This window comes from Vespa crabro, chromosome 5 (assembly GCF_910589235.1).
Source record: "Vespa crabro chromosome 5, iyVesCrab1.2, whole genome shotgun sequence".
In the NCBI taxonomy this organism is placed as follows: domain Eukaryota; kingdom Metazoa; phylum Arthropoda; class Insecta; order Hymenoptera; family Vespidae; genus Vespa; species Vespa crabro.
Genome location: NC_060959.1, coordinates 7,759,297 through 7,772,411, shown reverse-complemented (window position 1 = coordinate 7,772,411; position 13,115 = coordinate 7,759,297). Strand labels below are relative to the sequence as shown.

Here is a 13,115-nt window from a genome sequence, read left to right as displayed (position 1 = left end):
CTATCGTTAAACTGTTTGACGAAACATTATCGCTAATCGAATTCTTTGCTAGATACAAGTAGTAAGCAAATATTTATTTATAATGAATCCAAATTTCTCTAATCCTTTGTGTATATATGTATATATATATATATATATATTTATTTAATTATTTCCTTTTCTTCTTCCTCTCTTTTGCCTTCAGAGTGACTTATATGAGTGTAACAAAGTGATAAATAACAAGAAATATTTTAACAAATTTAGAAAATTTCTTTATGTTATCAATGATCATTATAATTATTTTTTTCATCATCTTTTCATTGAATTTCTAATTTTGTATAATAACAAGTAACAATAAAATTCTGTTTGTTAATAAATTGTAAAATTCTCTTTATGGTGAAATCATCAATGATTTCTATATAATTCATGTGCATTAAAATCATTAATATTTTTAAATGTTTATTTATTATAAACACCACTCATATATTTTATTTATTTATTTGCATTATCTATGCAAATTTGCAGATATACTTGTCATGTATGTATATAATACAATTGATAATAATATATATATATATATATATATATATATATATATATATATATATATATATAAAATCAATAACGAAACGATGCTAGAAATATATTTTTCAAATAAAAAAAATAAAAAAAGAAAAAGCAAATAAAGAAAAACCGCTCAAATTCTACCGCAGTTTATGTACTGGTATCTCTATGTGGTTCCCAGGGGAGACCGCGAAATTGTAGTAGCAGTGTTATATCGGACGATGAAGGGTCGCAAGAGAATTCTCGTTTGTAAAATTTACGTGACCACGTATGGACGTGTCGTCATGGTATTCGTAGATACAGTATCTGTGAATTTATATAACTTCCTCTCATTTGTATTAGCGATTTTCTGTTACTACGTATATTTTTATAATAGAAATTGAGATTAATAACATCGAGTGTACGAAACGCAAATAGGAAGAAAAAAGAAGGGATGACGAAAAAGAAAGAGAGTAAGAGAAAGAGAGAGAGAAAGAGAGAGAAAATTAATCAATATATCGATTAATTTTTGAATATAAAAAGAAAATATTATACGTTTTAATTAAACAAACTAGATATTGATTCTTGCAAAGGCGTTTCCTTTATTTCACATATAAACTATACATAATGGCATCCCACCATAGGAGTCTCGAACCATCGTTATAAAATTACGTATATGTATGTGTATATGAGAGTGTATAATATAAAAAGTATAAAATTACTATAATATTATGTTAACATCTCTTTGCTTAGGACAAAATAAGGATGATAATGTTCGGAGAAATGGAGAATATTATTCGGATCTTTGTTGAGCATATGTGTTATTATTATATATAGAGCATGATAATTAATATATTAAAGATCCGAATAATTATCCCTGTTGATATTTTCTCTTAATGGTAAGGGATCGATTTAATAATATTACGATATTATTTTAATATCGAAATAAATAAATATATCGTGCAATAATACCTTGCGAGATAGGTTCCGATAATTTTTTTGTTATGTTCACTTAAATCGCTCTTAATTTAGTATAATTTTACGAAAGTTTTTTCGCTACTAACTTTCTGATACAAGTACGTAAAAAATTCAAAGTAATTACAAATATTACGATAATTGTCTTATTTTCAAAAAAAGAAAAAAAGAAAAAAGAAAGTAAATGAAAATATTGAAATATTTTACATACATAGAATGCGTCCATTTCAATGGCTATATACAATACAAGACAGATGTAACATCTAATTTCTGTAATTAGTATCTTACAATCCTCTTCTCTGTTTGCATCTTGAAATGAAAAAAGGCAGACCCGTAATCTATTAAAACTTATTTAGTGACATAAAAGACGAAAGCTTTTAAGAACCTCAAGGAAGTAATTTATAAAACTCATAAAAGAAAGTAAGGATAAACTTATATAATGGTAACATTAAAAGTTACTTTCAAGAAAACTATACGATGAAAGAAATGTCGCAAAGGAAACGATTACATTATCCATTGAAATGAATACCATATTACTTAACTTAGCTAATAGGTAAGAAGGCTTGTATTTACAATATGGTTCAAGTATCACCAACGGCGATTGTTAGGCGTTAAATTCGGAGTTAACGCGATTATATAATTGATAGGATTAACCGCGTCGGGGTGGCAAGTATTCGCGCTCTGGTTTAGAAGGCCCTTGTGGCGGAAATGGCGTGTCTCCTGGTTTACCATCAGGAAAACCATCAGGTCTTGATGGACCCGATGGTTTACTGGGGACAGATGGTCCACCTGGTCTATATCCCGGTTCTCCTGGACCACCTGGACCATGAGGTTCAGAAGGTGCTAAATATTGAGGGCCACCGGGATATCCCGACCCACCTGGTCCACCTGATCCACCGCCAGGAAAACCTCCAGGTCCACCTGGTTTTCCGCCTGGCCCTCCTGATCCTCCTTGCCCTCCTGGACCACCATGTCCTCCTCCTCCATGTGGATAACCACCTGGTCCACCGGGTCCGCCACCTGGATAACCTCCTGGTCCTCCTGGTCCACCGGGACCGCCACCTGGATAACCTCCTGGACTTCCTGGACTACCAGGTCCTCCTGGACCGCCGGGCCCGCCACCTGGATAGCCTCCTGGACCACCTGGCTTGCCGCTGGGATAACCTCCTGGTCCTCCTGGTCCACCACCAGGATAACTTCCAGATCCACCTGGACCACCTGGTTTACCACTAGGATAGCTGCCAGATCCTCCTGGCCCTCCTGGCCCTCCTGGCCCTCCTGGCCCTCCTGGTCCTCCTGGGCCTTCTGGCCCACCACCTGGATAACCTCCTGGACTTCCTGGACCTCCTGGTCCTCCTGGTCTGCCACTAGGATAACCTCCTGGCCCTCCGGGTCCACCACCAGGATAACCTCCTGGACTTCCTGGCCCTTCTGGCCCTCCTGGTTTGCCACTAGGATAACCTCCTGGCCCTCCTGGTCCTCCTGGCCCTCCGGGTCCACCACCGGGATAACCTCCTGGACTTCCTGGCCCCCCTGGCCCTCCTGGTTTGCCACTAGGATAACCTCCTGGCCCTCCTGGTCCTCCGGGTCCACCACCAGGATAACCTCCTGGACTTCCTGGCCCCCCTGGCCCTCCTGGTTTGCCACTAGGATAACCTCCTGGCCCTCCTGGTCCTCCTGGCCCTCCTGGTCCACCACCGGGATAACCTCCTGGACTTCCTGGCCCCCCTGGTCCTCCTGGTTTGCCACTAGGATAACCTCCTGGCCCACCACCGGGATAACCTCCTGGACTTCCTGGCCCTCCTGGACCTCCTGGTTTGCCACTAGGATAACCTCCTGGTCCTCCTGGCCCTCCTGGTCCACCACCGGGATAACCTCCTGGACTTCCTGGCCCTCCTGGCCCTCCTGGTTTGCCACTAGGATAACCTCCTGGCCCTCCTGGTCCTCCTGGCCCTCCTGGTCCTCCTGGCCCTCCGGGTCCACCACCGGGATAACCTCCTGGACTTCCTGGTCCTCCTGGCCCTCCTGGTTTGCCACTAGGATAACCTCCTGGCCCTCCTGATCCTCCTGGCCCTCCGGGTCCACCACCGGGATAACCTCCTGGACTTCCTGGCCCTCCTGGCCCTCCTGGTTTGCCACTAGGATAACCTCCTGGCCCTCCTGGTCCTCCTGGCCCTCCGGGTCCACCACCGGGATAACCTCCTGGACTTCCTGGCCCCCCTGGCCCTCCTGGTCTTCCACTAGGATAACCTCCTGATCCTCCTGGTCCTCCTGGCCCTCCGGGTCCACCACCGGGATAACCTCCTGGACTTCCTGGCCCTCCTGGCCCTCCTGGTCGGCCACTAGGATAACCTCCCGACCCTCCTGGTCCTCCTGGACCCCCTGGCCCTCCAGGACCACCACCGGGATAACCACCTGGACTTCCTGGCGCTCCTGGTCTGCCACTAGGATAACCTCCCGACCCTCCTGGTCCTCCTGGCCCTCCAGGACCACCACCGGGATAACCACCTGGACTTCCTGGCGCTCCTGGTCTGCCACTAGGATAACCTCCCGGCCCACCTGGACCTCCTGGTGCACCAGGTCCTTGAGATCCATCACCAGGACCTCCAGGACCTCCTGGTCCTCCTGGACCACTTGGTCTTCCGCTAGGGTAACCACCAGGACCACCAGGTCCTCCAGGTTGACTTGGTTTGTCAATAGGATACCCTCCAGGACCTCCTGGACCTCCAGGTCCACCAGGATAACTACCTGGTCCACCCGGGCCTCCGGGCCCACCAATGCCAGGGAATCCTCCTGGTCCTCCAGGTCCACCAGGGAACATTTCAGGTCCACCCATTATGTTATAGTCATAAATATTTTCATTCAAGTAGTAGAAGTTTGGCGCCGTGCTACAGTCAAATTGATTCCACCACACACAGACAAAATACTGTTGATGGAAAATAGTCCCATTAGGGCAAATGAAATCGTAGGTTTTGTTATTGGCACAAATATGAAAGACTTGACACTGAGCTTCAACGTCCGCATAATATCCGGGAAATTGTTGATTTTCACAACGGAAACTAGTTTCGGGTACTTCTGAATATATAGGATAATCACGACCAGGTTCGCCAGGGATTGCAGAATAGTCGCCTTCGTCGTACGGTTCTTCAAAGCCACCTGGGCTTTGTCCTCCATTGGGATAACTTCCAGGACCTCCTGGACCCCCAGGTCCACCCGGTCCACCGCCAGGGTAACCTCCTGGTCCTCCTGAACCACCGCCAGGATAGCCTCCAGGCCCTCCCTGTCCTCCTGGGCCTCCGGGACCACCCCCAGGATAACCTCCTGGTCCTCCTGGACTTCCTGGTCCTCCTGGACTTCCTGGTCCTCCTGGACTTCCTGGTCCTCCTGGCCCACCGGGACCTTGTGGTCCTCCACCTGGATATCCCCCAGGTCCACCTGGTTTACCGCTAGGATAGCCACCAGACCCTCCTGGCCCTCCCGGCCCTCCGGGTCCACCGCCGGGATAACCCCCTGGTCCTCCTGGTCCACCGGGACCTTGTGGTCCTCCACCTGGATATCCTCCAGGTCCACCTGGTTTACCGCTAGGATACCCACCAGACCCTCCTGGTCCTCCCGGCCCTCCAGGTCCACCACCGGGATAACCTCCTGGGCCTCCTGGTCCTCCCGGCCCACCAGGACCTTGTGGCCCTCCACCTGGATATCCTCCAGGTCCACCTGGTTTACCACTAGGATAGCCACCGGACCCTCCAGGTCCTCCCGGCCCTCCGGGTCCACCTCCAGGATAACCCCCTGGTCCTCCTTGTCCACCGGGACCTTGTGGTCCTCCTCCTGGATATCCTCCAGGTCCACCTGGTTTACCGCTAGGATAGCCACCAGAGCCTCCAGGTCCTCCCGGCCCTCCGGGTCCACCACCGGGATAACCTCCTGGACTTCCTGGTCCTCCTGGTCCACCGGGACCTTGCGGTCCTCCACCTGGATATCCTCCAGGTCCACCTGGTTTACCGCTAGGATAGCCACCAGACCCTCCTGGTCCTCCCGGCCCTCCGGGTCCACCACCGGGATAACCTCCTGGACTTCCTGGTCCTCCCGGCCCACCAGGACCTTGTGGCCCTCCACCTGGATATCCTCCAGGTCCACCTGGTTTACCACTAGGATAGCCACCGGACCCTCCAGGTCCTCCCGGCCCTCCGGGTCCACCTCCGGGATAACCCCCTGGTCCTCCTTGTCCACCGGGACCTTGTGGTCCTCCACCTGGATATCCTCCAGGTCCTCCTGGCTTACCGCTAGGATAGCCACCAGACCCTCCTGGTCCTCCCGGCCCTCCGGGTCCACCACCAGGATAACCCCCTGGTCCTCCTGGTCCACCGGGACCTTGTGATCCTCCACCTGGATATCCTCCAGGTCCTCCTGGTTTACCGCTAGGATAGCCACCAGACCCTCCTGGTCCTCCCGGCCCTCCGGGTCCACCGCCGGGATAACCCCCTGGTCCTCCTGGACTTCCTGGACCTCCTGGCCCACCGGGACCTTGTGGTCCTCCACCTGGATATCCTCCAGGTCCACCTGGTTTACCGCTTGGATAGCCACCAGACCCTCCAGGTCCTCCCGGCCCTCCAGGTCCTCCCGGCCCTCCAGGTCCACCACCGGGATAACCCCCTGGTCCTCCTGGTCCACCAGGACCTTGTGGCCCTCCACCTGGATATCCTCCAGGTCCACCTGGTTTACCGCTAGGATAGCCACCAGACCCTCCTGGTCCTCCCGGCCCTCCGGGTCCACCACCGGGATAACCTCCTGGCCCTCCTGGTCCACCAGATCCACCTGGCCTGCCACTAGGATATCCTCCAGGCCCACCTGATCCTCCTGGTCCTCCACTGGGATAGCCTCCTGGGCCTCCTGGCCCTCCAGGTCCGCCAGGTCTGCCGCTGGGATAGCCTCCTGGACCTCCAGGTCCACCGCCAGGATAACCACCTGGCCCACTAGGTCCACCTGGTCTGCCACTAGGATATCCTCCAGGTCCTCCTGACCCTCCTGGTCCTCCTGGTCCGCCGCCAGGATAACCTCCTGGTCCGCCCTGCTCACCTGGTTTTCCGCTAGGATAGCCGCCTGATCCTCCGGGTTCACCGGGTCCTCCAGGACCACCGGGTGACGGATAGCCTCCCGGATAACCTGGATCCGATGGTGCAGGAGCACCGGGTGGTCCAGACGGATAACCACCAGGAGCACCAGGATAACCTGGACCTCCTGGCTTACCACCTTGATCGCCACCTGGCCCACCTGGTGTTAGCGGATTGTTAGGCCTAGGATAACTATAACCGTGTTCTGCCTGGAATTCGAATAATTTCTCATTCTAATATTTTTACAATAGAAAATCCTTAAGAAGGATTTTGTCGTAGAAATGACAAATATTTTTCCTATTGTTAGTTTGACATTTAAAAGAAAATTGCTATAGCCCGATGAATCATTAAGACTCTACCACTTTGATTTTCCGACACTACCCACAAGCAACGTGAATCACTTAACCACTTTAGAATATTACGTACGTTGACATTAGACACTCATATTCCTTTGCGACTTATACATTACGATCTCATCGTAAGTATAGCCAGGGGAGTTACACGCGGTAGTTTCTGTATTCTATACTTGGTGTAATTCATCGAGATTACGTCATCGTAAAAAAAGGAAAACCGTTCGAACCGTTGACGACTTTGTGTGACTAGATTATGCAATTGCTAATAAGAATTTCACGCTGGAAGATTAATTTTCATTAGGGTTACACGCTTGTCAAAAAGTAATAACAACTTCATTTAGCAAATGTATTTATAACGATATATTAAAACGATCGAATACTTACCGTGCAAGCGTGAAAGATAGCTAGCGAGGCTGGAACATGTAAACACAGGTATCATTACTACGACGTAAACACATATTACATATACATACACATGAGTGACTCGATTTATTGCTAACAAATTAAATAAATCATTGTTATGCGCATGAAAAAAAAAGAAAAGAAAAAATTATTAATTTATTTCTTTGCCTTATATTAACAAATAATTCCTTACATCCTTTATACGTAAATATACATATCTATGTGTACGTATATGTATGATATAAAATAAATTAAGGACTTCACGAATAATGATCAGTTTCATTAATATATCAACACCTCTCTCTCTCTCTCTCTCTCTTTTTTTTTAAAGGATTATTTTGATAAACTTTTCTTCTTGCTCGAGTAAAGCAATAATTTGAGTGCTTAAAAGACAAACGTTAAACGAAACTCATTGCGAAAACACGCGATGAAGAGACTCGGTAAAACTTGCGCGTACTCTGAGCCACGCGTACATATTACATTGATTGAATGTAAAGAAAAGTGTGTAAGTGTTTCTCCGTCCCTTTCCCATCCTTTGTTTTGTTGATCGTTTCTAGTACCAGCACACAACACACGACCATCTTTCGTCCTTTTCTTTATAACTTATAAAATTCCCTCTCTCTTTCTCTCTCTGGCTATCTGCCTGTCTGTCTGTCTGTCTTTTTCTTTATATTTTAAGTTGAGCGAATGCATGAGAAAGCACGGATTCCTTGTCACGTCTTAACCTCTCTCTCTCTCTCTCTCTCTCTCTCTCTCTCTCTCTCTCTCTCTCTCTCTCTCTTTCTCTTTCTTCTTTCTGTCGGTGATAGTCGACAATGCTTCTTAATTAATTAGGCGGGAAGTTATGTCAGAGAGATATTTCAGGTCATTTCTCTCATGTGAGATTCGCACGCAAACCACCGTCACCACAACGAATTGCGTACGCTTTTATTACGCGACAATGATGAAGAAAAATAAGAAAAGAAAAGAAAAAATGGGAGGAGACGAAGAAGAAGAAGAAGAAGAAGAAGCAGTAGAAGAAGAAGAAATAAAAGAAGAAGTAATTGAAGAAAGGAAAAGAAAAAAAATGTAGAAGAAGAAGAAGAAGAGAAGCTACTAATATTCGTTTGGTCACGCATCATTACACTGGCCGACACTTTGAAGTTTTAATAAATGTTTTAATAAATGAGATGAGACAATTTCAGATAATCTCTGTCAGGATCGGTAGAAGGAAATATACGAACGAACGGATCATCTCAATTATCTCAAATCGATGTTATATATCTTTAGCGAATTGATTCTTCATCATTTATCATTTCTCGAAGGAAATGATTTATTCAGTTCGTTCCTACGATCGATCGTTAACAAGTTAATCGTTTACAGTTCATTTAGATAAAATAAGAAGAAGAAGAAGAAGAAGAAAAAATGGAAAAACTGATCTCGAAACGAGTAAATACTAAGGAACAAATAGAAAATGTTAAACGAAGAACTATTCGGTAAGCCCCTTCGTGTTTTTCTTGGTCAACGTTTTAAAAGAGAGTCAATCCTTTAACGGGACGAGGAACAATGGACGACGGAGATCGAGAAGCAGTCGAGCTTCGCGTGATCTAAGAAGATCATCTGAAAGCGATACGCCGAGGAAGTCTCGCTTGTGTTTTACGTTCGAGAGAATCTTCGAACGATTCGTCGTTACACTTGCATTGCGCGACTAGGTTCCGAGCAATGGCGTAATCGAACGATTATGAAAAAGAAAGAAAGAAAGAAAGAAAGAAAGAGTTAACACTCATTGTGATATAACTTTCTCCGAATTAATGAATTCTTCATTTGATTTAGAATAAAATGAAATTTTTTTTCTCTTCCATTTTTTTTCTCCTCTTTTCTTTTCTTTTTTTTTTTTTTTTTTTTATTTCTACGACCGTATCTCTTATGTCGAAACTTATCTCGTTTTAACGAATTTAAACAAAGTCTTTCTAATGACAATATAATGGATAATCTTTTTTTGTTCGATGCTCGAGAAAAAAAAATTGGGCAAAAGGGAAAAGAAAAGAAACGAAAGATATCTAAATCATTTGTAACGTAAAAAGAGATCGAAGTTCTTTCTTTTTTTTTTTTTTCTTTTTTTCCTTTTTTTTTTTATAACTACGCCGTTAAGCTCAATGATCTTTCATCATGGAAAATATATAGTACTCCATTTTCTAACCCTATTTCACGTTCATCAACGTAAAAACGGGCACATTAGTCGGTACACAACATCGTTCAAGGATTACCTTCGATCGTCGTCCTTTTCTTTTTCCTTCTTTTTTCTTTCTTTCGTTTTAAGAACCGTGAAAAAAAAAAGGAAGAAAAAAGAAAAAGGAAAAGAAAAAAGAAGGATGTCTTAAATTGCACCAACAGGCCGCATACACTTGACCTTTATTTTAACTACGGATGATCTTAAGCGTAAAGAATGGCCCCATAAAAATGTAAAAGCCTGCTGCTGGAACAATACCAGCTGTTAGGCACGGGGGCCATCTTATCTTTAATGTATTATAATTAGAGGAAGTTACGAAAAAGTGGACCTTGTTGGAAGATTCGAATGAAATTTCAAATTCTCCACAATTAATTAATCTCTCTTTCTCTCTTTCTCTCTTTCTCTTTCTCTCTCTCTCTCTCTTTCTCTTTCTCTTTCTCTTTCTTTTCTCTTTTCATCTTTTCAAATCGTCCTTGAATATCTACAGATTCTTTTATATGAAAAACAATTTTATATAAATATATAAGAAAATAATTGATTTATAAAAATTATTCGTCAGGATCTATCCTTAACCGATTTCTCTTCGATCAAAGTGAATCGATTGTAAAATATTAAAGAAAAGAAAATAAGATAATTTATCCATAATATATTATCTCCACTCTCTTGAATCATGTATTATATACTTTTTAAGGAATACCTACAACACAAGGATTCTTACGATTGATGTGAATCAAGGACTAAAATGCTACGACATTGTTGAAGAATGTTAATCTGATTGCGATTGAAGTACTAAGCGACGAAGAGATAAAGAAGGTAAGTAAAAAAGAAAAAGAAACAGAGGAAAATAAAAAAGAATGATAATAAAAATTATGTGTACATCTCGAAAGACATATGATGTGTGCAATCACTATAGGATTTCTTTGCTGTGAACATCGAAATGATTATCCTAGAAATTTGCGATTATTAGAGATTTTTTGCTGCTTTCCACTCGACGTGGAACGTAACCTTCGAAATATAGACGACTTCCACGTAGAAAGTAAGAAAATTTATCGTTTGTAAAAGAAAGTATGGAATAATTTTCATTTGTCTGTCGTGTGATCTTTTTATCGATATAAAAAAAAAATACATATATATATATATATATATATACAATTTCATAATTACCTATCAATAACAAGCGCAGCCTCATGATTGGTGACGCTGCTGTCTTTAATTGTTAACCTGGAAAAGAAAAGAAGGAAAAAAAAAAAACAAAAACAAAAACCTTCGTTAGTTCCTTCTTCGTTCGTTCCACTTCCGCGAACGGAGAATTCTATTAAAAAAAATCCTCGACTTATCGGAAAGAAAAATTGATGGAAATAAGAAAGTGCAAAAAAGGGGATTGCATTTGTTCAGAGCACTTTTTCTTTTCTTTTCTAAACAAATCGTAGGAAATTGATAAGGTAGTAGAAAAGTAAAAAAGAAAAAGAAAAAAAAGTAAGAAAAAGAAAAAGAAAAGTGGATCACTTTATAATCAACGAATTCTCGTAGAGAACCTTGACGTTTCACTGAAGTTATTTCCGTTCACATCGGCACTTGAAATGAGACGGATTTGTTGATGTCAATGTCGTTACGAAATAAGGAGAACAAAGATTAAGGAACAAAAAATCCGATGTGTGTATATATATATATATATATATATATATATATATATATATATACACAAATTTATTAATATACGTTCAGCAACGATCATGATATTGATCTGAAACTTTTAAGAACACGCACTACGCGATTGGTTTTTGATCGATGAAGATAAAAGATAAGAAGATAAAGAAGATGAAAGAAGAAAAAGGAAAAGAAAGAAAGAAAGAGAAAAAAAAATAAATAAAACGAAACAAAAAGAAAAAGGAAGAGTAAAAGAAGTAGACTAGCTATTAGAAACTCGCGAGTATATGAAAAAGCAAAATGGATGAGGAAGGTGAAGACTCACCTAACCGATCCGTCGAGTAAAAGACACCGGGATGTTAAGTCACTAGGAATGACTGATGGTGGAGGTGTCGGAGCGATCATATATACTCTTACCGAACGCAACCCCCAACCAGGTAACCGAGCAAACTCCCCCACCAACTTATTATCCAGGGATGCTTCACTCATCCTTCGTCGATTCGTACTATTCATGTTCGGTTTACCTCCTTCTTCTTCTTCTTCAACTTGTCCTCCTTCTTTCTTTCTTTCTTTCTCCACTAACCAGAGTTGAATCCCTCTTCTGCTTTTTTTAGAAACGCTTGGCCAACGAGGCTATAGGGACGCGATCTTGTTGGTGATGGAGGTGGGGGCGGTTGTTACAGTGGAAGGTAGTGGTAGTACTGGTAGTGGTGGTGATGCTAGTGGTGGTGGTGATGGTGGTGGTGGTGATGGTGATACCTGTGTTATCCGTAGAAAAGGAACGACAAGGAACGACCTCACGACGACAACTACGACGTAAGTGACCCACCAACGGTTGCCCCAAAGCAAAGCAAAAGCCTTCTCTATAGGTACTTGAACCAAGCATAACATACCTATGTATGTATCTTCTACTACTCTACTACTACTACTACTATTACTACTACTACTACTACTACTATCTACTCTACTACTACCTATCTTTAACTATCTACCTCCCGCCACTAACCAGGGATCTAGCGGAGATGAGCAGCCTCGTGGGAGGCTGCGGGGTTAGTGAAAGTGAAATACTGCAATTGGAGTAACGTCTCATCCGATGCCTCCTCATCCTCCTGGTATTCCGTGTTCTTCCATCACGACGCGCGGATCGTTCCCGGCTTGGTGCTCGCGATCATTTCGACGGATATTTTTTTATCTACGTTATACTTACGATATTCCATTCGATTCGGCTAATCATTCTTCTTTTTTTTTCTTTGTTTCTTTCTTTTTTCCCCTTTTTATGTCTCATCCCAAATGACTTTTCATTGCTTCTTTTCGTTCCCTTTTTTTCTTTTTCATTATCTTGCCTTTTGTCCTTTTGACTTTTACCTTTTTATCCCTTACGTCATCGTGATCACATTTCGCGTTGAAACACTACACTTTTCGAGATTCATGAGAGAAATTTCGGGAAATGGAATTAATTTTTTTATTGCTAATCAAATAATTTTTTCTATTTCCAATTATGAGATTTCTTTTTTCTGTGCTCTTTTTTTGGGATCTCTCTTGAGACTATCACTTTTCCTTTTCTTTTGTTTTTTTTTTTTATTTCGCGAATTTAGTGTTCTTTTACTATTACCTTTATACTTTTCTAATTTTTCTATAAGCCGATTGATCTCTCTTTTTTCGACTTAACAAACGATTTCTTTTTAAGTTCCTCGTTCTTTTTTTTTCTTTTTTTCTTAAAATCCTTCTGCAAGTACCTACTTGAATTTTTTTCACTTTTCGTACGTACATAGAATTCTAGTTTATCCCCAATTAAGTTTATTTCAAGAAATTCGTTTGACTTGTTTTAAATAATATTGTAGTCGAAAAAAAAAGAGAAATAAAAATGAATATCAAAGTATCCAATTTGTTTAGCAA

General features: G+C 42.8%; 1 protein-coding gene across 1 annotated transcript; it reads right to left on the bottom strand.

Annotated features, from left to right (window-relative positions):
* Positions 1–1,117: 1,117 nt before the first annotated feature.
* LOC124424299 (collagen alpha-1(I) chain-like) lies at positions 1,118–12,714 on the bottom strand. Its single transcript, XM_046963139.1, has 4 exons — positions 11,545–12,714; positions 10,737–10,793; positions 7,346–7,374; positions 1,118–6,817 (listed from the first exon to the last, which is right to left on the bottom strand). The coding sequence occupies exons 2-4, from the start codon at positions 10,759–10,761 to the stop codon at positions 2,147–2,149; spliced, it is 4,725 nt and encodes a 1,574-aa protein (XP_046819095.1). The 5' UTR covers positions 10,762–10,793; positions 11,545–12,714; the 3' UTR covers positions 1,118–2,146.
* Positions 12,715–13,115: the final 401 nt, after the last annotated feature.

Coding starts and splice junctions, on each gene's coding strand:
- LOC124424299 (XM_046963139.1), bottom strand. CDS start 10,761: ATGAGGCTGCGCTTGTTATTGATAG. Junction 7,375..10,736: donor GCTGCGCTTGTTATTGATAG/GTAATTATGAAA, acceptor TACATGTTCCAG/CCTCGCTAGCTATCTTTCAC. Junction 6,818..7,345: donor CTATCTTTCACGCTTGCACG/GTAAGTATTCGA, acceptor TTCGAATTCCAG/GCAGAACACGGTTATAGTTA.